At 40.1% G+C, this 25,897-nt stretch overlaps 1 protein-coding gene across 3 annotated transcripts in view; it reads right to left on the bottom strand.

Moving 5' to 3' along the window:
* The window catches only part of sfmbt2 (Scm like with four mbt domains 2), a 90,172-nt gene extending 68,686 nt beyond the window's left edge, over positions 1-21,486 (bottom strand). The window contains exons 1-3 of one of the 3 annotated variants that reach the window (XM_049567230.1): positions 21,315-21,486; positions 4,793-4,973; positions 2,606-2,700 (exon numbers count right to left, since the gene is read on the bottom strand). In XM_049567230.1, the coding sequence (XP_049423187.1) occupies positions 2,606-2,700; positions 4,793-4,883 (186 nt within the window). In that variant the 5' untranslated portion in view covers positions 4,884-4,973; positions 21,315-21,486. Of the gene's footprint in view, positions 1-2,605; positions 2,701-4,792; positions 4,974-21,037; positions 21,059-21,314 lie in introns of those variants that run through there. The other 2 variants (XM_049567233.1, XM_049567232.1) reach the window with 2 other exon arrangements.
* Positions 21,487-25,897: the final 4,411 nt, after the last annotated feature.

Below are 25,897 nucleotides of genomic sequence, written 5' to 3'. Positions count from 1 at the left end.
ACCTTAATTCAGTTACTCTGCACCCACGTATGTCGCTAGCATATAAGAACAGAAACCCTTCCTCTAAAAACAAGTCTAAGTACAGAGATTTACTTCCACTCCTGTAGATGTATGAGATCTGTACTAGGCAGCAGCAGGCAGAGATTAAGCAGGTGAGTCTGACATGTTAAACAGGGCTGCCCAGTTGGTGAGGGCAACATGCAGCTCAGCTGACCTCTCAGCTGACCTGGACTATATCTGTCTGTCTGAACCAAGTCAGCTCGCTGTGCTTCACTTCACGTATGAGATATGAATTTCAGCCCAGAGAGTCAGAGCAGAGCGCAGCTGGTCTGCAGGGTCACTGCCAAAAAAAAAAAAAATTACCTTTTCCTTTCTTGCACTATCTGTGTTGCATCAACCCTGATCATACTGATGACATTTCAAACAGGTTTTATGGTGTGCTCCATTTCTCTTGAATGTGATGAATCAGTTTTCTTGAGAATTTCAGCTGTGCGTCGTTTCCTGACTCAGATATCTGAGATGAAGATCAGGCCTCCTGTAGAAACAGACATGGCTAACACTCTCAGTAATTTGGTGTAAGGTAACACTTGATGTCACTTTTGGTTCTGGCATCCTCTGCACTTACAAAGAAAATCAAGCTACGATAATTTGATCATATCATGCTGTCGTTCTGTTGACCAAATTAACGATTCCTGACTTGTAATTAAAAACTTGCATGCAGGGCTTGGGCTACCATTAAGGACATTTCCCTGGTAAGTTTTCAGGTAATTTAGGTTTAGCAATGTAGCTGATGTTTATTTTCTGCAACAATAACTGACACACTTTGGAGTCTGATCCCAGTAATTACCAGCTGCAACAACACCAAGTCGACTGGTATTGTTTTCACCTTGTGAGTCAGTGTGTGTGTCATCGTGGTAAAATATGGTCCTGGTTGGTTTTTTTTCTTGCCTATTTCCATCCCCTCTCTAAATTTAGATGTTTTTGCGGATCCATGAGCACATCTTTTTTTTCCCTCAGCAGCAGTTTGCGGAGCTCTAAGTCATGGGGTGAATAACGGGTCAGTCGATCTGATCCCAGCTGATCAGATCACATCAAGAGATGAGAGGAGCAACTGCTGCAGAGGAACTTCTAATGTGATGAATGGTTAGGTTTGACTTTCAGTGTGCCTTAAGTTCTGGTGCTCAGTGTGTGCCCACAGTATGCTCTGCAGTTTAAGACTGTGGAGCAATAAATATTCCAACAGCACTCCTTATGAACCGTCCAGCTCCAAAACTAGAAAATCAACATGTGGCGGCAGAAGTTTTAATAGATGAAGTGTGAGGGAAACCCAGTAGAATTCATGTTTTTATAAGTGCATGTTGAAGTAAGAATCAAGTTTTTGTTACCTCAGAATGAGCCATTTATGTCTACATACATAGCGGGTCCTCTTTCATGGAGTACGCCATGTTGTTTCTACAGTAGCCCAGAATGGAGGAACCAAACACTGGCTCTACATAGTGTTATTCACATTTTGGCTTTGGCCAGCATACTCCTTGGCACACTGGAGAAGTTTCAGTTCTGCAACTTCCAGTTCATCCTTGTATCAAAATCGACGTTTTTGCCAAATTTTAAGAGATTCCCTTGAGGTGTTCTTGAGATATCACATTCACAAGAATGACACAGTGATGTCACAGTGACCTTGACCTTTGACCACCAAAATCTAATCATTTCATTTTGAGTCCAAGTGGACATTATTGCCAAATTTGAAGAAATTCCCTCATGGTGTTTCTGAGATTTTGCATTCACGAGAATCAGACAGACAAGGTCACAGTGACTTTGACCTTTGACCTGTGACCTGTGACCATCAAAATCTATTTAATTCATTGTTAATTCCAAGTGGACATTTAGGCCAAATTTGAAGAGATTTCCATCTCAAGGAATTCTTAAGATATTACGTTCACAAGAATGGGACAGACGGACAACCCACAAACTGCTTCCGGTCACGGCTGTCATCACCGCAGACACAGAAAAAAGCGCTGTATCAGAGACTAATAATAAAATAGACACAGATTTGAGACTGTTTCCTTGTTTGGACTTAGTTGAGTTGACCTTAGAAGCAGTTGTTGATTGTGATAATACTTTGAACATCATCACCCAGCCCCCAAAATATAAAATATGTGCCTCAGAAAAGTGAACAACCAGGATTTAACTGTTTGATTCACCTTTCACTTTTCTGTCCCTGTTAGTTTGGTGAAAATATTTAAAATGGCCTCCTTCAGCACACACACACACACACACACACACACACACACACACATGCACATACACAGTGCGGTGCTCATTTGTATCCATTGTATTGTTGTCTTTTGTACCTCCGTAATTACCTTCAATTGTGTATTCAGCAACCGGCAAAGGTCGTCTAACAACTTGCGCGTCATGAGGGAACAAAGCCAATGAGAGCGCTCTATTGAGCAGCATTAGCGCTGTGATGTCACGGCCTGGCTCCCTCCAATATGTCGTTAAAGGATTTCTGCATGCCGTACTTATCTATGAGGCTGTATTTAAAGGATCACAGAGGGATGGGGTGTTTTAAAGTGCAAGGTAGAGATCATATGCAGTCACTCACATGTTTGAAGGTGGTGTGAGGGGCAGCGTTAGCCCCCGTCTCCTCCATGTACTCCTCCCAATTAAACTCCGCCTCTTCCTCCATGGAGTCTGCATCTGAATGAATGAAATCATCCTTTAGTCGTCGCCGATATTATATATTTCATTTTTGGGATAGCAAACAGGTAGCAATTAAATGCACAGTTATGATGCTTTGTGAATGTAGCTCATCTCACAACAGGAAGTGATCAGTGTGTGTTTGTGTGCACGCTTTTACAAGTCGTCAAATGAAATGTCAGTAATGTTTCTGCTGAAGGTGAGAATTGTTCATTTTACCTGTGGGATACTGATACAGCTATTATGTGTCAGTTTTCTCTCTGTTGTATTTCTGTATGTGTGTGTGTTTGTGTTAAGTGTGTGAAGGCTGAGTGTGTGTGCGTGTTGTGTCTCTGGAGACTCCTCAGTGTGAAGAGAGCGGGACTGAACCTGCTCTGGCTAATGAGATGTAGGAAGCTGATGTTCAACAGAGTTTGTTTCAATAGATTGTCGATGCTCTGCTCCCTTCCTCTCATGCACACACACACTTGTTAACAAACAGAGCCTAACCCTTAGCACCCAACTGTGTCAAACATTACACCAGTTACACACTCACTGCTGAAATTAACTCGATTTTCTTTTTCTGAGAGCAGTTTATCTGTTTATCTAGAATTCTGTTGATTCCTTTCCTCTGATTTGGCCTCATAGCAAATAAATTACAGAGCAAAAAGTAATTGCTAACAGCAATGTTTTAGACCATTATCTCTGGGTGATGTATGAAAATATGAAGGAAAACCAGGAGAGATGATGAGGCCGACAACCATTAAATATTTCACCCCACAAATGACTATTTAAATACGTCAATTACTCACCCTGTGTTATGCAGGATTTTGACGTAGAACCTACACCGTACCCTGCTGTTTGTCATAGCCTGACGTGCACCTCCCCAGAAATGTAACTACACGTTGCAGCGACGCAGACCTCCTGTCTATTTCTGTAAGCTGAAACCATTTCCCTCAGTGGAAACAAAGCTTTTATTTACTTTAATTTCACAGATAAGAAACAATAAATTGTGAAGACAATAAAGGTTCCACAAAAATTTCATTTTAAGTCTTGTGTGTGATTTATCCTGGCTTCATGTGAGTAGAGGAAATCTCTGCTTGTCGCTAGGCTAATTTATACAATGTAAAATGTCATAGGCTTGTGCTAATAACATTAGCATGTTGTATTTGTTTGGAAAACGTGTTTAGTATAAGACAGTTGTTTTGTCAGTGAACCTTGTGAGTTGTGATGGAGCCGAATTTTGTAACGTTACCTTTGTGAAATGTTGCTGTTGTCCCTGGCTTCATATGAGAAGAAGAAAAGTCTGCTAGCTGCTAGGCTAATTCATACAATGTAAAATGCCATAGGCTTGTGCTAATAACATTAGCATGTTGTATTTGTGGGGAAAATGTGTCCAGATAAAGACAAGTGTTTGTCTGTGAATGCTGCGAGTTATAGTGAAGCTGATTTGTGTACTTGTGTTTGAATTTGTCTCTATGAAGCCGTGTTTAATAAAGCTGACTCACAAGTATAGATCCTCCTTTATTGTGTGACTTTGCTAAATCCAAATTAACCCATTAAAACACCAAAGTCACACAATAACACAAACAAAATAACCAACAGCTCCTGTGTTCAGCGAGATAAAATTACGCTTTTTGTCAATGGAGTCTGGCTTTGAAGGGAGTGCAGATCCATTTTTTTAATTTGGTTCACTGTCATAAAGAAATGACTGTTTCAGAAGTACTGAGCATACAACTGGATAAATGAGACTTGGATTATACTGCACAAGTTGTGTGAGAGTTTGTAAACGGGTGTTTTGATATAGTTTTGCTGTGGTTAAACGTGGACCCTTATGACTTCAATTCATCAAGGCTTTTATCTGTTTTTGGATTCTTCGTTCGCCGTGGAGTGATGCGAGTAAAACAAAGTTTTCTTCACAAAAGTAACATAACACAAGTTGAGTAACTGATATACAAATGATCATTTGAGGGGTGAACTATTCCTTTAAGTATCTCAATCTATTGATAGTTCTTTCACATTTTTGTCCATCAATATATAATAATACTTCCTCATGTCATGAAACTGACCCGGTCACATTTACAGCAAAGATAAAGCTTAACAGCCTCCTCACCTGTTTTCACCTCTTCTTCTTTCCCATTGGTTGGACAGTGTGACTTCACCGCAGTGAGGGCCAATGGCTGCTCCTTGGCGAGAGACTGCATCCTGCAACTCCACTTCCTGGTGAGCGTTTAACCTTTGACCTGAGGTGTGTCACTTATTCTTCACTGCATCTCTCACTTTCCTCGACAGCCCTGGAACAGAAAAGACACAGAGAGTTAATGTGCTGATCTGTCAGGTCATTTCCAAACTGCCCGTCCCTTCACAGCACCATAACAAAGAGTGAAACTAAAGAGCAGTGGTGGAGGAAGTATTCAAAGTACTAATACCACACTGTGAAGATACTTCAATACAAGTCAAAGTCCTAAATACAAGACGGTTCTTGACAAGTTTATTTAGCTTAAGAAGTAGGAGAATTTTCTCAACACATAAAGGAACACTTCATCCCTCAGTTTATCACAAACAACATCAGCACATCTGGAGATACGTGGTTTTCACTGGGCAGGAAGAGAATGAAAAGTTGTAATCTGAAAAGTAACTAAAGCTGTCGACAAATGTAGTGCAGTAAAAGTATAATATTTCTTCTGGTTTATTGGATTATGTCTAAAGGTACAAAAATTAATTGATTCAGTGAGTGCTTATTATTGCTTTGTTTTATCTGTAACTATTTACCTATTATTTTTGTAAGGGTGAATTTTTTTTAATTTCAGTTATTTAATTTGTGTATTTCCTTCTTGCCAAATCCTTATTTATTTATTCATTTATTTATTTACCTATACATATACATATACATAAATACCTATATACCTATACCCTTTTTTTTTTCATTTATTTATATTCTTTATTAGTCTCGCTCACCAGAACTTTCTCAAGAAAAGAAAGGTCTGGCTGGGCCGACTCTCACTTTAAGATTGGAGAAAAAAACGCCCCGGCTGCTTGTATTTCTTTCAACCAATCACAATCGTTCTGGGCGGTGCCACAGCAACGGTGCGCTTGCAAAAATATTGCCCGGGGGGAAAAATATCGCCTACAGGACGCGAACCATGGCAGAAAAATGGCTACATCCCCACAAGATCAAACACTGCAAAAGTTAGTAAAGGATATGTTGAAAACTGCAACCGGAGGTGGTAGGGCGGGACTTCAGCGGGTGGCTCGTTCCGCCCAATGAGAGGCTGATCTATGCAGCGAACTTCCGCCCACCCACTGATTTTTTATTAATCCCTGAGGGGAAATTTAATTTTTTGACTGCATTGTCATATATACAACAGATCCATTTGAATGTTTTGTTACTTTACCTTCAAAGAAAAGGAAAATAAAAATGATATGGAACTACACTATGATGTAAGAACTGTGCTCCAATTTTGTTCTAAATAAAATTTAAAAAAAATACAATATTTACCACTGAGATAAAGTACAAGTAAAAAGTTGCATAACTTTTTACTTGTACTTTATCTCAGTGGTAAATATTGTATTAGCAAGTGTAACAGCAAGCACTCAAGTAAGGTACCTCAAACTGCTACATAAGTTCAGTACTGAAAGGCAAAAGATCTTAACTCCATTATCCAAAAAATACTTTTGTTCATTTCTAGAATAATCAGTGGCCGCTCTGTCACTTGGACAAATATCCTGTGTTGTTTTTTGTTAAAAATAGTGAGTTGTCTTCGCCTTAACTAGAAAAGTTCTGAAAATCAAGGCAAAGTCCTGCAACTTAACTTAAGGTTCTTTGGCTATGTTTTGTTGCGTTGAGAATGGTTTGTTTACCCAAGAATGAGGTAACTCTTTTTGCAACTTGCAACATTAAGAGATAGGAAAACTAATATTGTAAGGTTTGATTTGGTTTTGATTCAATATAAATATTAGTTTACCCAATCTGATATAAATTGGTAATGTACCATCAAAAGACAATCAAAGTCAGAGAGGTTTAAAAAACAACACTACAAACTTAACTTGAGTTGAGTGTTTGCCGGTCTGGTCTGGTCCAGTGTGCGTTCTTAAAACGGTTTGAGAAAAAGGTAAAGTAGCCTACATCAGCAGCGTCACTGCACAAAATCCACCTTGTATTGCACAGGTAATAACGACAGTTTCCTACAGTCCATGCACAATTTACAGCCCAGCCAAGGCCTACATTATGACGAACATCAAACTTCAGTAGAGGTGAGAGTGGCACATATTGAGTTAAGCACTGTTTCCACTAATTACATTCGGTATGGTCCCTTTGGAACCAACAGTAACCCTTCAGACATGGTACCTAGACCCTAGAGTTTCCACAAACAGTCCTCTTAATGTGGGCAGGTTGTTGTCACTCACTGCTCCGTCTAGCACTCACTGTCTTTCCTCCTTTATCAGTCTGCACCTCGTTTATTGTCCACAGAACGAGCCTGCATGCCGACATTTTCAGAACAAAGCAGAACAGGCTGCAGTGAGAGTCTCTCTCCATGGGATATTTAAAAATAGCAGATTTGTGCATTTAGTCCTTCTCAGGCAAGCTCAGGGGTTTAGTGTTGCTGTAGCAGACAGGAACGACGCTTTCTGACGCTGTTTTTTCTCCGTGTGAGGATTAGAATATATGCGGTTCACATAACCTGGTCGAAAATGAAAGATCCACTCATTACTAATTTTATAGTTACAGTTTACTAATAAAACTCTCCACAGTATGAACAGTGGTTACATGAGCCTCAAAACCAGACACAACTCAGCCCTGAGCAGAGTGACCGTCCTCTACTGACCAATCAGACTGCAGTGTTCACAGCTCCACCTTTTAGTACCAGATCTGTGTGCTAGGTACCCCAACAGAGGGGGGACCAAACATGGGGACGGTACGGAACGGTTCCATTGGTACCATCCACAACTTTTCACAGTGGAAATAGGAAAAAAGCGAACTGAACTGTGCTGCTCGGTGGAAATGGGGCTTTTGTTTACTAAAAAGTATGTGTGTTTTTTTGGGGTGACGAGATGAGGTTTAAAGCCAACAAAAGATGTGTCCTAACTGGCTGCAGATTTGAGCTGAACCTTTGTCCCTGGTCACTGCAACGGACAAGGAATGTCTGATTGATTGCGCTGAAATGACTAAAAATCTAAAAAAAATCTAAAAAAAACCAAAATGACACAATACCAAAACAAGGTGGCAGTGAGCTGGAGGCAGATTGACAGGAAGCTGTTAAAAAAAATCTACACCGACCCCACCCTGCTTACTCTAATCAACAAGTGAGAGATCAGATGGAGGTTAACACCTCTTGCCTCAGCATGACAATGCGTTGCTTTGCATTAAATACAAATGCAGAGTAGCTTAACTGCAGAATAAGGGTCAAAGATCAAGTTTGAGCTTAAGATTTTAAAGACGATAAAAGGCTGTGTTGAAGAAAACAGAGAATCGCCACATTTCTAGTGTCATGCAGCTTTTTCTTAGTTCTACACGCCGATGAATTAAGATCTTTTGCCTTTGTGAGTAAATGTACTTAGATACACGTCACAGCTGCTAAAGACAGTTCATAAAAGCTTTGCATTTGCTGCACCCACTGTTTGTTAAGAATTTCCTCGGAAAATGATCTGGTAGACAGGAAATGGTGCACATTGCATGTCCAGTTTCTCCAGAACACACACAAGAAGTGGGTGATAAGCACAAACAGCGAAAGAGAACAATGCTGCCTCTAACTTCACCAAGAGAAATTCCACTGAAAAGACAGCTGATCTCAGGGGAAGCCCAGATTAAAAAAACCCAGTGCAGTAATAAGCACTTAGCAGCCCGTGCTGAGGCAGAGTGTAAGAAAAGAAACAAAACAGAGATCTTGCAGTTTTCCAAACTCAAACTAATTTTCAGCATCATTAAAGCCAAGCGGAAAGCCTGTGATTGTGTTTAATTGCCGACCAAACTCTGCCTCTGCTTCACCCTGCACTCTGTAATATCAGGTTATGCATATCGTCTGCCGGCAGCCAGATTTTGCATGCTGCAGCAAAACTGCATCAGATAACCAATCAGATTCAAACAGAGTAGAAAAACTGGAATGACATGAGCGAGACAACAGGCAGGCAAATTAGTGCAACTTGAAAATATTAATTTAGGCAACCGTGGAGAGAGAATAATGCTCCATTATCACAGAGAGACAATAATGAACTGAATGATGTCACTGAAGCTTAAAAGAGAGAAATGACCATAAACATGTATTTACACCAGAGGGACTTGAGCTGTTTAATGTTGGGCTGTAATCACCATGATGTATTAAACACACTCACTTTCACTAATGAGGCCATTAGTTAAGCTCATTAATGCGTCAATTAGCAAATGTTTCTTCATTAAAACTGGTCTTGAAATAACATAAAGGTAATCGTCTATTAGTGTGAACTCTCCTGATTTTTCCTTTGCCACAGTCGCCTTTATGTTCCCTTGTTTTCTTTCAAGTGCAGTTCTGACGTTTACAGTCGTCATTTTGAAAGCAGCTTCCGCTCCCGCTGATCAAAACTAACTTTGAACTCTGATTAATTACTGTGAAGCAAACGTAAGATGCGATCAATCAATCAGTCACCCGCTGAGATGAATCAGACAGACTGTGATGCGTCTCCTCTTGTTATCAGTGTAGTTACACGATGACAGTTTAAACAGTTGATCCACTATGTGATATTGTAGTTGCTGTAGTGAAATTAACATGAAATTGTACCTAGTTTTGTTGTGATTTATTCTATTTATTCAACCCTTATTTAACCAGGAAGTCCCATTGAGATTGAAAATCTCTTTTACAGGACAGACCTGGCCGAGGTAGCAGCCAGTCAAAACACAATAAAATGCAACAAATACAACATGTAATACAAAAATCCACAATAAAACAGCAACTATTCAAATATAGCAGCCTTCCAAGAAAAACAAGCACATGTCTCTGTCACTACATTCTTCATGATGCCCTTAAATTCATCAGTGGATGAATCTGCCAGTGATGGGCCACTGGCAGGTGCAGACATAAAAGACAGTGCTTTTCAAGATGTATACATTTGCTACTTCAACTTAGCTTACATGTAAAACCAGCTGTATAGAGTTTTTATGTAACATTTTTGTCTCCCTGAGACAATCTTGACAATAACAACAAGCAAGAAAAAACTGAGCTATTTGGACAGATTAAAGTCACATAATCAAAGTGTCATCTTGTCGGCCTGTCATGTCGGCAGAAACGTTCATTTTGGTCGGATACTGATACGTCATTTTAAAGCCTTTATCTGCCAATACCGATGACATGCCGATATTATAGTGCCTTCGCAGCAGTTAGGCACAGAGAATTACATCAATGTTATATTACCTTATTGTTCACTTTGAACTGACATCAGTGTGCATTTTTTTTGGCACCTATTTCAATCACAATTTTGGTCAGAAAATTAAAGTGTTGTTAAAAGGTCTTTAAAAGTCTAAAAATGGTGAAAATCTTTCCAAAAGTCCTTGCTGACATCATCAAATGCCTTGTTTTTTCCAACAGAGGGAATCACCTTGTTGTTTACAAATTAGAAAACCAGCAGAGTTTAGCTATATATATATATATATATCTATATGTATATATAGATATATATATATATATATATATCTATATATATATATATAGAGAGAGAGAGAGAGAGAGAGAGATAATCACATTTTAGACTATCACGTTTAGACTAATCTGATGTTTGTAAAGTTTATAAACACAATGATTAAACAAACATTACTATTTCTGTGTGCACGTTTTGTAATTAATAACATCATTATTGTAGATTAGCTGTTAGCTGTTAGCCGTTAGTGGTGTCTGTAATAACTCAGTAACTCAATAAACAGTCCGTGAAAAAAATATTTTTTTCAGCAGATATCTTAGTTACAACATGAGTGAGCTAGCAAAGCAGTTTTGTGTTGCTATGTGTGGTATTTATTCAGTTATGGGAAATCACGATGTCTAGAAAGCATCAGTGGCTGCAGCTGACAGGGACAGTTAGCAAAGCTAACATCAGGACGTCATCTGTTAAAAGCTTCCCGTTGTCGGATACAACATGAAACTACTCCAGTTAGCTCAATCATGTTGTAACTAAGACATCCGCTGGAAAAAAAATATTTTTTTCACAGACCGTTTATTGAGTTAGAGTTATTAGAGACACCGCTAATGGCTAACAGCTAACGGTTAGCCCAGCTAATCTACAATAACAATGTTATTAATTACAAAACATGCACACAGAAATAGTAACGTTTGTTCAATCATTGTGTTTATAGACTTTACAAACATCAGATTAGTCTGAACGGTGATATAGTGACGTGAAAAATGTGATAAATAAATATATATATATATATACATATATATATATATATATATATATATATATATATATATATATATATATATATATATAAATATATATATATATATATATATATATATATATATATATAAATATATATATATATATATATATATATATATATATATATATAGCTAAACTCTGCTGGTTTTCTACCCCGAAGTATTTGTAAACAACAAGGTGATTCCCTCTATTACCAGTCCAACACCCAAAGATATTCAATTTACAATGATATAAAACAGAGAAAACAAGCAAATCCTCATATTAAAGAAGCTGCAACCACAGAAGTTTAACTTACAAACTGGCTTATTGATCATCAAAACAGTTCCTGCTTCATTTTCTATCAGTCAATGAATCATCTGAATCATTTCAGTGGAAAAAGCAGAGTGTATGTCATTGATCTCAACCAGCGGGCCACCAGATGCCTCAGCCCTCTATATCTGTGTCTACTCAACGCACTCCTTGTACAGCATCATTAAACAGGGTGTCCACAGGTCCTTAAAAAAATCTACTCTAATTGTCTTAAATTCAGATTCAGTGGGTTTTAAATTTTTTCGGTCACATTACCGTGAAAATGTCTCCAGCCTGACAGACCCAATCACTGATTACAATTATTTGACAGATTGAAAAATTCGTATTTCTCTGAATATTGCAATAATAAATAGCATAAATGTGAGCGATGGGATTTTGTTTTCTTTTTTACATTAAACACATTAAACTTAAACTCACCCAGCTGTTATTTTCCCTTACTGTTCATTTTAAACTGATATCAGTGTGTTAAACTGAAAAGGTTGCAGGTTTGGTCTTAAATTTCATATAAGGTGGAATTAAAAAGGTCTTAAAAAGTCTTAAATTTCACTTATATCTGTAGACACCCTGTTAAAGTTTTAAAAATAAGCTTTACAAAAATCAAGACGGCACATGGAAACTTAATACCTCAACCTGTGTAAAGGTACATTCCAGAAAAGATATATTATAAAGAGGGAAAACAGCAGATTTCAAGTCTAAAACTGTCTCATTTCTAAATAATCAGCACAAAAATATATGAAAATAATCATCTTCACAACAACAAAACCCTGTGTGTCACTTGCCTGGTGGTTGTCCTACAGTAGGTCATGCGATAACATCATCAATGACTCACTCCCCGACTTGCACCCACTTTCATCAACATGACAATAAACACTGAGGTGCACTGCCTCGTCACACAGCGATCCCCCAGTCAAGCCGAAAACAACTCCAGGATCAGGTTGTCGCTCTCAAATCAATATCCAAAGGAGCAGAAAATATCCTTATCCTGTGACTGGGCACACCACGCATCCTGAGATGTTCCCAGGGAGGAAAATCAAAAAACAGAAATAAGATGAAAAATGTGAGAATCCCTCAATCCTCTTTATGAAAATAGACCGAAGCCCCGCGTCCAAAAGAACCCTTGAAAATCCTCAAGAAATGAAAACACACAGACAATGCTCAAGCTGCCGTCAGAGCCGAGTGTATTTACAGAACTGTGAGGCTGTGACAGTCTCCACAACCGGCCACGTCCCCCCCTCCCTCACCAGCACCACCACCACACACGCCCCTGACGTCCCACAGTGGCTCCGGCAAACATCCATTGCATAAACAACAAGCTGAGCTAATTTGGCTCACATGACTCCATTCGCTGCCCTTCTCTCCCCCTCCTCACAGACCATTTCTTGCCCAAGAGCCCTACAATCTCCTGCGGCATTGACACACTGCTGTCGTCAGCATGCAGCCCTCGACAAAACTCATTAAAGTGCACTCAAACACTGCTATCAAGTAGTGCGAGGAGCAGCTCACAGCGGCTCTTCAACCTGGTTTTTCCCCTTAAAAAGCCCCTTAAGCGGCTGTTTCTCCCCCGACACTGTGACAGTTAAGACATTCAGCATCTGCTCGCTTCAACACTTCAGTTAAGCTATTTGAAGACTGACTTTAAAACCCAAGATGGCGTGTATTTATAGTTACACCGAGCAGAAGTTGGTGTTGAAACAATAAGTCAGTTAGAAGGAAATTAACGAACAAGTTATTTATCAAGCAAAAATGGCAAAACATTAATTATTTGCTGCTTTTTTCCTGCATTCTGGTGCTTTTTCTGCAGCAGTGTGTGGTGTAAATGTCCTTAAAAATTGTCAAAGTCCTCTACTACTTCCATGTTTTTATTCGGGGAGACAAATGCCCGTGTTGTAAATTTCGAGGGGGAGGTTTCCTCTGCGTCCTCTCCAAAATCTACACCTATGCTGTGGGGACATTTTTCACCATTTCCTGACATTTTATACACAAAACATGTGCTCAGTACTTCCCAAACACATGCATTTTCACACAAAAAAACCCTTAGTAATGGAGTCTGGCTTTGAAGAGAGAATAGATAAGTTTCACTTTCAGGTCAGTTTCAGTCTTAAAGTTTTAGCAAGAGTACATGTGTTTGGGCAACACATTCTCACTCCGACCTCGTCACATATTGACGTTCAGTCATGGACTTTCTACGTCCAGATATAACGTCCAAGGTACCCTGGGTGTGTTGGTTGTTGATGTTCTGGGACACTATGTCCAGTTCTGCCTCAAAATAAACGCACTACATCAGTACAACACCACGAATTGACGTTTTTTTTTTACCTTCAACAACAAACACACGTGGTTAGGTTTAAAAAGAACAGGGTTTGACACCGTTCTCTTCGGTGAAAGTCGGTGTTTGTTGGACCCATCCACCACCCCTCCGGCCTGCCCCAGTTGGACTTTCGCCACCTAAATTTTCGTCCTTGTCGCACCGAGTTTCCCCCTGGCGCCGGCGAGCACAGTTAAACCATAAGGGTAACTGGCTGTGTATCGTGCCGCAATAAAGGAGGCCTTTTTCCGTTGGTTTCTGACTCCAGATTTCGACGACTTCGGAGTGAGACCGGGAGTCGTGTGACAGTTTGTAAACTGATGTTTTGATATAGTTTTGCTGTTAAACACATCCCCAATTGATCAATCAATCAATCCGTATGTTTTTTGACTTCCATGGATGCACGGAGTCTTCTTCATGAATCCAAGGTAACACAGCATCACGAACTGATTAACAGATGGTCATTTTGTGTGTAAAGTATTCCTTTAAAACCCCAGATGCCATGTTTTGATAGTGACGTTAATTATCTTGGCCAATCATTAACTGGCTCCTGCTCTTCTTATGAGACTTGCAGCTTTTTCCTGTTTTATCTCATCGTAAATTAGGGCTGCATCTCACTTTAATTGTCAGTGTTGATTATTTTCTTGATCAATCAATTAGTTGTTTGGTCTTGTAACGACTATTATCAACGGAAAAAGCTGCTAAGAGGCTGAGTAGGCTCGTAACTGTGACTTGTTCAAAGAAATTCATACCGAAGTCCAAAGATGTGTTTTAAGGTGGTTTATCAAATAGGGCTGCAACGATTAGTCGACTAATCAATGACTAATCGACTATTAAAATAATCAGTGACTATTTTAGTCGTCGACTAATTGGTATTGGTCATTTTTCATAGAAAAGTACTATAAAAGTACCCAAAATACAGTACAGCTTCTTATGTCCAGATACTGGCAGCTTTACACACTCTCCCATGACGGTGAACTGAAACCCTTTGGCGTGAGTACAGACCAACATTTTTCAACATTTTAACACATTTTTCGATAAAATGATCAGTCGACTAATTGAAGAAATTATCGACAGATTAGTCGACAATGAAAATAATCGTTAGTTGCAGCCCTATTATCAAACAAACAACTACGATACAGCAAAACAAGATTACACTAAATATTAAGTGAAGTGATATCACGGTCGACAGAAAATACGGGAGCCAAAAACTCATCCTCTTTGTCTAAGAGCTGCCACACCAGTATATGAACAGGTATCACAACATGAAAACCACACCTCTGTGAAAGTAACCATAAGAATGTGCACAGCTTGCACAAATAATAAACAGCAGAGGTTAAATACACATTCTGGCTCCCACAGGTCTATAACACGTCAGAAAATGGTGATAACTGTCGATCAGTGTTTCCCGAAGCCCAAGATATCGTCCTCAAATGTCTTGTTTTGTCTATAACCCAAAGATACTCAGTTTACCGTCATAGAAACCAGTAAATAAGAAGCTAAGAATCAGTGACTTTTGACATTTTTTTCATAAAAATATGGACAGATTATGAGACAGTGGGCACCTGAGCACAGACATGAGGAAGGTGTCACCACCTCTGCTGCACTGAGGCAAGTTGTTCAGCTTCTTTTTGTAGCAGTTATGCACCTCTCTGTTACTTTCTGTCTGTTGTTTTTGTGTCTGCGGTTGTTTTACCTCTTTTTTTCAGTCGTTGTGAGTCTCTTTGTTGTTGCCTTCCGTCTCTTTGAAGTAATTTTGCCTCTCTTTGTAGTCATTTTGAGTCCCTTTGTGGTCGTTTAGAATCTATTTGCTGCTGTTTTGCATCTCTTTGTAGTTGTTTTTGTGTCTCTTAATTATCTTTTTGTCTCTTGGTAGTTGTTTTATGTTTCTTTGTATTCATTTTGAGTGTCTGTGTAGCTGTTTTTCATCTCATTGAAGTCATTTTGAATCTCTTTGTCGTCATTATGAGTGAGTTTGAAGGTGCTTTGCCTCTCTACGCTCTAGTTGTCATTTAGAATCTATTTGCAGTTGTTTTGCATCTCTTTGTTGTTGATTTTGTGTCTCTTATTGATCTTTTTTGTCTCTTTGTAGTCGTTTTTAGGGCTGCAACTAACGATTATTTTCATTGTTGACTAACCTGTCTATTTTCTTCGATTAGTCGACTAATCATTTTATCGAAAAATGTGTTAAACCAAAGGGTTTTAGTTCACCGTCATGGGAGAGTGTGTAAAGCTGCCAATATTTGAACATAAGAAGCTGCAATAAGAGTATTTTGGGGTACTTTACTATGAAAAATGACTCAAACCAATTAGTCGATTACTAGAATAGTTACCGATTATTTTAATAGTGGATTAGTCATCGATTAGTCGACTAATCGTTTCAGCCCAAGTCATTTAATGTTTCTTTGTGGTCATTTTGAGGCTCCTCCTGGGGCCTCATTTATACAACAGTGCGAAGGATCCATACTAAAAATGTACATACAGACAAAAGCCAAAAAATGGTATGTGCCAGAAAATATTTAACACTTTCCACAATCAGGCTTCCACCTCTCTGTTACCTCCTGTCTGTAGTTTTTTTGCGTCTGCAGTTGTTTTGCCCCTTTTTTTAGTCATTTTGGGTCTCTGTAGTTGCTGTCCGTCTCTTTGAAGTTGCTTTCTGTCTCATTAAAGTCATTTTGGATCTTGTTGTAGCCATTATGAGTGAGTTATAGGTGCTTTGCCTCTCTTTGTAGTCATTTTGAGTCTCTTTGTTGTCATTTAGAATCTATTTGCAGCTGTTTTGCATCTCTTTGTAGTTGTTTTTGTGCCTCTAAATTTTTGTCTTTGTAGTAATTTGATGTTTCTTTGTGGCCATTTTGAGTCTCTTCCTGGGATCTCATTTATACAACAGTGTGTAGATCCATACTAAAAATATACATACAGACAAAAGCCAAAAACGGTGTACGCCAAAAAATATTTGACTGTTCCTACAATCAGTTTCACCTCACAATCTACGTCTCCAATTTCCTGTCTCCAAAATGTTCGTAAGCATGGGTCAAAGTTTCTCCCATAAGATCTGTTTATTTAGATCACAGCTTTCGCGTGGGAAGTGGTGCACACCTCTTTCAGGCCTCGTTTTGTGCGTCGCAATGTTTATAAATGAGACCCCTGATCTGTTTGTGGTAATTTAGGTCACATTGTGCAGGTGGAAGCCTGGCGTCCAGTAATCCATCCATGCATAAAAAGATACTCAAACCGATTATCTGAATGTCAAACGAGTTGGCGATTAATTTAGCGATTGATAACTAGTCATTTAATTGTTGCAGCTTGATTGTAAATTGAATATTTTTAGGGTTTTGCACAGCTAATCACATAAGACAATCGATTTGAAGACACCATTTTGGGCTCTGGGAACATTTTTCACCAAAAACAATTTAATTTATTTATCAAAAATATAATGAACTGATAAATTAATAATGCAAATGATGGTTAATTGCAGCCCTATTGGATATATTACATTCAGTGCTGCCCTTTCCTACATACATTCATGACAGCTTGAATTGTTTGTCTCCACTGCAGCACATTGACTTTAAAACGAAACAAAGACTTTGCGGTTAAAGAGCTGACTTTGAGCTTTAATTAGAGGCTTTTAACGACCACATCAGAAGAAAAGTGCAGGAGCTGAAGACACGAAATTGGAGGCAATATGTATAAAAACAGGGCACGGCTGCTCCGATGCTGATTGCTCAACACAGATACAGAAAACACCCGTTAAAAAAAACCCTTAAAGCTGAAAGTTGTTTCATTGCAGATTCACTCTGCTGGACGGCGTGCAGAGCCAGCAAAACAGGAAATGTGTCACTGTCCAAATACTTTTGGACTGCATTGCTCATTTCCCCAAAATTCACCCTGACATATTTATTATCTGAGCAAACTTTTGGATGTCCTCTGGAATTTAAAAAAGGTCACATATTTTACTCTTCTTATTGTACAGTTCCCCCGAGGTCTTGAAGAATGCTTTCTGTTCTAACACACAGCCGACCCACATTTATGTTTCTGCCATTATGGGGCCTATAAAGTAGATTTTCTGTGGGTGTTAGCAGTTTGAATAAACTTTACTGCTAAATTCTCCATTCTCCTCTAAAAACAGTGACATTTTATAATTAATCAGCGAGAAAAAAACCCTTAAAAAGTCTTTTTACCTTCCCAGCTCCCTGTGAGAGAGGTTTTTTCAGTGGTCCCTCACTGGTTAAACTAGTTTTATAACCCTCAGGAGCAGAAAACCATCCACGGGCTTTGGCAGAAGGTCGCTGTCAATGTCGACTCTTTGACTCAGTCTTTATCCCTGAACCACGGCGACTCTTTTTGGAGCAGCGTTTGTACTTGATGAAGCTTACTGGCCTGGAGGAAACAGTCCAGATTGGGCACAAGGGGATTAAACTGGTCTGGGAGAGTTAATCTCAGGACATTTGCGTCCCTGTGGTCTCAGATTGAGGGGAGGTTTTTTTTTATTGATTAGCCCCTGATGGGTCGCTGGGCATCCACATGTTGTCTCCTGCCTTTCCCTAAACCCGTCCATGCCAAAGATTTAATGGGGGATTTAGGAGATTAACTACCACTGCATGGGCTTGGGGTTTTGTTGCATTACTCCCTATTAGGTTCTCCTCTTTTAGACCCATCCAAGGGTTGTTTCCTCTCGGCAACAGGAGGCCCCGATGCAACAATTTGCCCTCTGTTTCTCCCTCTTGATTCCTGCGGTTTTTTAAACGTGTACACAATGCAGCCTGTGTGTTTCATGCCCAATTGCGACAGCCTGTGATGCTCGCTGAGATCAGCTAACTATAAAATGATGAAGTGCAAACAGCAACTGCCCCTGGTGGAGCCGAAAACACCAAGAGAAACTGTGAGGCAGCAGCAGCAGCCAGAGGGTGAGGAGGGGGCGGGAACTCCCCGAGCCCGAGCTTTCTAATTTCAACATCAGTGACTGGAAACAACTTCCTACACACACACACACACACACACACACACACACACGTACACATGCACAACACTACCTGCAGCTTTGAGACTGAGTCTGTCTACTAACAACAACAACATGAGAGGTCAAATCTGACAGTGGGCCTGTAAAGTCCTCTCATTCACACACAGGCCCAGAGACTGTCTGTCAGCACAGAGACAGAGAGACAGATAGAAAGAGAAAGAATGATGAAGAACAAAAGAAATAAAGACAGAAAGAAAAAGAAAGAAAAGACAAAAAAGTTTTCTGAAAGATAGAATGACAGAGAAAGAACAAAATAATGATGGTGAAAGACAGAAAAAGAAAAGAAAGGAGAAAAAAGAATGACAGAGAAAGAATGAAGGAAAACAAAGGCAGGAAAGAAGAAAGATAGACATGACAGAACAGGAAAGAAAAAGAGAAAGAAAGAAAAATAAAGACAGAAAGAAAAAAGGATGGAAAAGAGGCAGAACAGAAAGAATTAAGGACTGAAAGAAGGAAAAAAGAAAGGGGAAAGAAGAAAGATAGAGATGATGGAACAGGAAATATAAGAAAAAGAAAAACAGAAAAGAGAAAAATAAAGAAAGAAGGGACAGAAAGAGGGAAAGAAAAGGGGCAGAAAAGAGACAGAAAGGAAAGAAATGACAGGGAAGAATGAAAGAAAGAGAGAAAGAAAGGACAGAAAAGAAAGACAGAAAAGAAAGAGGGAAAGAAAAAGGGCAGAAAAGAGACAGAAAGGAAAGAAATGTCAGGGAAGAATGAAAGAGAGACAGAAAGAAAGAAAAAGAAAGAAAGGACAAAAGACAGAAAAGAAATAAAGGACAGAAAAGAAAGGACAAAGAAGGAAAGAAAAGAGACAGAAAGGAAAGAAATGACAGGACAGAAAAGAAAGAAAGAAAGGACAAAAGACAGAAAAGAAATAAAGGACAGAATGAAGGAAAGAAAAGAGACAGAAAGGAAAGAAATGACAGGACAGAAAAGAAAGAGAGAAAGAAAGAAAGCCTCCTGACCTCATAACTTCCTGTGAGGTGACAGCCTCTGTCTCTTTATAGTGAGTCTTAAACACTGATACATCATCATCATCATCATCATCATCGTCATTAGCATACAGAGGCTCATCAGAACCTGCTGGATGATAAAAATGGCGGTGGGAGGTTCTTCCAGTCCAAAGCATCAATAATGTATCAATGCAGCATATCGATCACCTCTCCCTTGGACACAGCGGATCATATATGTCTACCTTCATGCCTACGCGTTATATCCCCCCTTCACAGCGCTCACTGTGGGGCATTTCCTGCCGCTCGCCCATCACCACTCACACCTCAAATATGTTTGGAGCAACAAGAAGTGTGAGAGCATGATTTATTCCACGCACATGAACGTGTCTCGGCGGCTCCATAACGCAGTCGTTATTGTTTCTCTTCATTATGGTGACGGCTTTAATCTGCAGGAGGAATCCTCGCATAATGCAAAGCTGCTAAAGCTCGGATTTGCAGACCGCCCGCAAAAGAGAAATAATTAAACAGATACGCGCGGTTTAACCCAATTATCTGCTTAATCGGTGCAAATGTACCCACGGAGACACAATAAACTCGTCCCACTGTACAATCACAAACATATTAATCTAAGATTACAGCAGAAATGTGCAATTAAATCATCCTGCTGTCGGCTTTATCAGAAAATAACCCGATATTAATGTAATATAATGTGTGTTGGTAAGGGACGAGTCGCACGAGCTCGAGCATTTTTTGGATAAAAGTGAAAGAGGAAACGTTAAGTGCACATGAGGAAGATGAGGCAGTGAGGGGTGTAGCCGACCAGCAGGCTGCCTGCCACTCCGGTCATGTACTTTGCACACTCAAAACTGCAGCGGAAAAAAACTCCCACGGAAATGCCAAATGCACACTTCGAATTTAATTGATTACACTTCGTGTGTGTCCATCAAAAGAAACCGACCCGGGCGCGTTATCTGCCGTCGTTTTATTTTTTCCTCGTTCAAAGATTTTAAGGCGCAGTTTTCCCCCCTCAGCACCAGAACCCGCCATGTTGAAAGTGCTTTGACATTTTGGCAGTGTCCGGTATTTTCCGATGGCTTTTTTCCACGCACCTTGGGGTGACGAAAAAAATCCCAAATGACTCATGTGTGCGCGAGAATCCGCAATAAGTCGTTTCTAATGTTAATCTGTGACAACAACTTCGCGGCGGCGTCAAACAAAAAAATTGCGTCGTTGTTTTTGAACGCAGCATGAAACACGTTAAATTAAAGCTTACTGCAGAATATTAAAAATTCACCATATTTCTGGGACACTTGTGAACATGACAGACACACACAGAGAGGGAAAACAACGCAATAAAAAGCGTATTACCGCGAGTGCCACGAGACAGCGTCCTCCCAGCCGGTGAGAGCTGTTAATTACAGCGCGTGAGAGACACTTTGAACAACTTAAGGCTCGTGAACGAACGCTCGCGACTATTTTTTCGTTTCTACAGAAACCGCCTCGGGAGCACTTCATGGTTTTTTTAAAGGGAAGGAGGAGAGAAATAACTCTCCGCCGTGTTTATTCCGTCGACATAACGCAAATAACAAACCGCAGCAAGCACGGAAAAGCCTCCCCGCACCGCCGGAGCCGTCACCTGTCTTACCTGTCCAAGTTTTTTTTTTCTGGTCGCCTCTCCGTCTCGAGACCCCCGTCTGTTTTTTTTTCCTCCCCTCTCTCTCGCTCCTCTCCTCGTTCGCGTGAGCTCGAGCACAGCAACGCGAGCGACGTCTTTCAGCTGCTGCTGCCCCCGTTCCAATATGGCATCTCCCATCTGCGCATGTCCAAAAAAACATCTACAGATATTTTTCAAGCCAACTCCTTCATGGAGCTTTTAGTGCAGCAGCAGAGAAATATTTCTCCATGCTGTTAGAAATAGGGAACAAACACACCGCGGCGGGAAACTGCCTATTACGCAACGAAACGGTATTTTTACGCGCATTAAACCTTGTTTTTAATCAAACTTATATATTCCCATACCCCAAATATTAATTATTCATCTTTTTAAAACTCAAATTTAATTAAATCTATCATTTTACTTCAGTTTAAAACAGCTTTTCAACCCAAAAACCACAATTCATTTGTGTTTCATCATCAACAGGAAAAAAACAATCACAAAATCAACAATAAAAGTGCAAATATTTTATGCAAATATACATGACTATAGCAAAAATACAAATTCCTCCTCATCTTTTGCTGCCTCTGTGCATGCACAACCACTAAAGTCAGTACATTATTATGCTTTACAACCGTTTGCTCCTCTGACCGGTTCATTCTGCTCCGTTGGGTTTCCTTTATTTCTGTTTTCTCTCTTCTGGCAAACACTTTGCTCCAAACAGCTCTTGAGAAATACCCTCACATGTTGTTTTTTAACGGGGCCATGTCTTGTCAAAGTCAACAGTATCCTCTAGTGGTAGGAGCGCATTGCATCACGTTTAACCGTCATGCCTTTGGTGCAAAGGTTGGAGCATATTTCCATAAAGACCCACAAACAGACAGATTACCACCGCAGCCAGTGGAGGTGAGGCAGTGAGGATATACATGCACAACATGGTGGATGTTTTTTGGCAAGTCAAAGTGAAAGCTCCGTGGCTCTGTGATCACCGCTGGTACAACACGAGGGTTTGTCGGCGCAATTTCTAATTTGGGCCTGAGTGAAATTAAAGTAGCATGTTCCTCTTTAGGCGTGGAAGTTCACTCTTGACATTTAGGAACAGCATGCGACATAAATGAAAGTCAGGTCTGTTATAGTCTATTGTGCAGTGGGCCTTTGAGCGGTTTGTTACACAGCATATTTTGCTGGGAATCCCCTAAAAAAATCACCAGAATTCCCCGACTTTCACTGTTACACCCGGCCGAGCTCATGAAACTCAAATGCAATAGCTGTGTTCTCGTATGAATAACTCATATATTTGAAAAAAGTGATGCATATTAATCTTTTTGCCTAAATTCTGTCTGTTTGACTTGACTGACTTGGAACAGGGTGAAAATGGAAATTAAAAATAAATATAGATAGAGCCATGTAAGTAACCTAAAACTATATTGCAACATATGAAATTAAAGGGTTTTCTGCAAGTTATATTTCTGACTAAACTTGTGGTTTTAAGGCATGCGGTTCTCAACCTGTTGGTCCCCAAAGTCTGAGGGGTCACCAGATGATTAAAGGGGCAAGAGACAAAAAGAATAGGTTATGCATTTTCTGTCAGAGTTGTCCTTTTTTGAGTTTTTGTGAATTGTTTTTACCTCTTTTAGTGTGAAATTCTGGACACCTTCAACCTTAAAAAAACCCTTTAAGTTAAATAACTAGTCACTCTATACAGTTACTTAATTTTAAGGGAATAGCAGGCAAAAAGGTTTAAGGCTTAAAACACATAAAGTCATCAAACGCTCCATATAAAACAGGGGGACAGGCTCTAAATCTGTGGGTCAGAGCGTCCCCACAATATCTGAGGGGTCACTAGACAATTAAAGGGATAAGAGACAAGAGTAGCCTCTGTCTTTTCTGTCAGAATTGTGGGGGTTTCCAAGTTTTGTGATTTTTTTTTTCTTACCTCTATTAATGTGAAATTCTGGACACCGTCAGTCTAATAAAGCCACTTAAAATTTAACAACCACTCACTCTTTACATTTCCTTAATTTTAAGAGACCACAAGGCAAAACTGTTTAACGCTCAAAACACATAAAGTCATTAAACACTCCACATAAAACAGGTTGGAAAGGTTCCCAATCTGTGGGCCAGAATCTCCCAAGGGTCACCAAAATGTGAGGGGTCAGCATATGATTAAAGGGATTAAGAGACAAAAAGAATAGACTCTGCCTTTTCTGTTAGAATTGTCCTTTTTTGAGTTTTTGTGATTTTACCTCTTTTAATGTAAAATTCTGGACACCTTCAGCCTAAAATCCCTTTACCTTAAACAACCAGTCCTCTATACATTTACTTTATTTTAAGGGAAAAGAAGGCAAAAAAAGCATATAAAGTCACCAAAGACTCTATATAAAACAGTCTGAAAAGGTTCTCAATCTGTGCCTCAGAACCTCTCAGGGGTCCCCAAACTCTGGAGGGTCCCAATGATTAAAGGGATTTTTTTCTGTCAGAATTGTGGGGTTGTAATTTTGAGTTTTGTGATTTTTTTAAACGTCTTTTAATGTGAAATTCTGGACACCTTCATCCTAAAAAACCCTTTAAATTAAACAACCAATCACTTTATACGGTACATTTACTTAATTTTAAGGGACTACAAGGCAAAAAGGTTTAAGGCTTAAAGCACATAAAGTCACCAAAGACTCCATAAAAAACAGGCTGGGCTGGTTCTCAACCTGTGGCTCAGAACCCCCCAAGGGTCCACAAAATCTGAGGGCTCACCAGACAATTAAGGGGATATCTTTTTCTGTCAGAATTGTGAGTTTTAAGAATTTTTTGCTCTTTTAAGGTGAAATTCTGGACACCTTCATCCTAAAAAACCCTTTAAATTAAACAACCAATCACTTTTTACATTTACTTAATTTTAAGGGACCACAAGGCCAAAAAGTTTAGAGCTTTAAGCACATAAATTCATCAAAGACCTCATGTAAAACAGGGGTACAGGCTCTCAATCTGTGGGTCAGAACCCCCAAAGGACCCCTGAGGTGTCACCAGATAATTAAAGGGATAAGAGATCAATGCTTTTGGGGTTTTTTTTGTGATTTTTTAAACCTCTTAATGTGAAATTCTGGACAGCTTCAGCCTAAAAACCCCTTTAAATTAAACAACCAGTCATTATACATTTACTTAATTCTAAGGGAATAGTAGGCAAGAAGTTTTAAGGCTTAAAGCACATTAAGTCACCAAAGACTCCATATAAAACAGGCTGTAAGTATTAGTTCTGTGATGACAAAGAGTGAGACATTTGTTCATAACTGCATGAAGGGATTTTATTTTGAAACCTGCAATCTAAGGGGAAGTTGGGTGTTGAATTATCGGCGGCAGGTGTGATTGATAAAGACCGACACAAAGGAATCATAAAGACGGAAGAAGAGGCGCTCGTGCCGGTGTGATGCCGCTGGAGGAACAGATGGTTGGAGCGTGCGCCGTGCGCCATTAATCTGCCAGAGAAGAGGCTTTTCCAAGCGCGCGCGGGAAGGGATTATGCCCCCCTCTTACACACACACACACACACACACACACACACACACACACAGTTGGATGGATGGATGTAGGTAGGTAGGTGGATGGATGGGTAGGTAGGTCGGTAGTTGGATGGATGGATGGACGGACAGACGGGCAGGCAGGTAGGTAGGTCGGTCAGTAGTTGGATGGGTGGGGAGGTAGGTAGGTAGGTAGGTAGGTAGATAGGTGGATGGATGGGTAGGTAGATGGATGGATGGACGGATGGACGGGCAGGCAGGCAGGCAGGTAGGTAGGTAGTAGGATGGATGGATGGATGGATGTTAGGTAGGTAGGTAGTTGGATGGATGGATGGATGGATGGATGGATGGGTGGGTAGGTAGGTAGTTAGTTGGATGGATGATGGATGGATGGATGGGTAGGTGGTGGTAGGGTAGGTAGTTGGATGGATAAATGGATGGATGAATGAATGAATGAATGAATGAATGAATGAATGGGTAGGTAGGTAGGTAGGTAGGTAGGTAGTTGGATGGATGAATGGATGGATGGATGTTAGGTAGGTAGGTAGTAGGATGGATGGATGGATGGATGGGTAGGTAGGTAGACAGGCAGGTAGGTAGGTAGTTGGATGGATGGATGGTAGGTAGGTAGGTGGATGGATGGATGGATGGATGTTAGGTAGGTAGGTAGGTGGATGGGTAGGTAGACAGGTTGGTAGGTAGGTAGTTGGATGGATGGATGAATGGATGGATGGGTGAGTAGGTAGGTAGTTAGTTGGATGGATGATGGATGGATGGATGGATGGATGGGTAGGTAAGTAGGTAGGTAGTAGGATGGATGGATGTTAGGTAGGTAGGTAGCAGGATGGATGGATGGATGGACGGACGGACGGACGGACAGACGGGCAGGCAGGCAGGCAGGTAGGTAGGTAGTAGGATGGATGGATGGATGGATGGACAGATGGGCAGGCAGGTAGGTAGGTAGGTGGATGGATTTTAAAATGGGTGTCTCATGCTCCAAATTTTCTGGCACAGGAACCTCAACCTAGTTGATGAAGTTGGTGTACTACTTGGTAGGTGAGTAGG

The sequence above is a fragment of the Epinephelus fuscoguttatus genome, linkage group LG22 (assembly GCF_011397635.1).
Source record: "Epinephelus fuscoguttatus linkage group LG22, E.fuscoguttatus.final_Chr_v1".
NCBI lineage: Eukaryota > Metazoa > Chordata > Actinopteri > Perciformes > Serranidae > Epinephelus > Epinephelus fuscoguttatus.
This window is presented reverse-complemented; position numbering and strand designations above follow the sequence as displayed.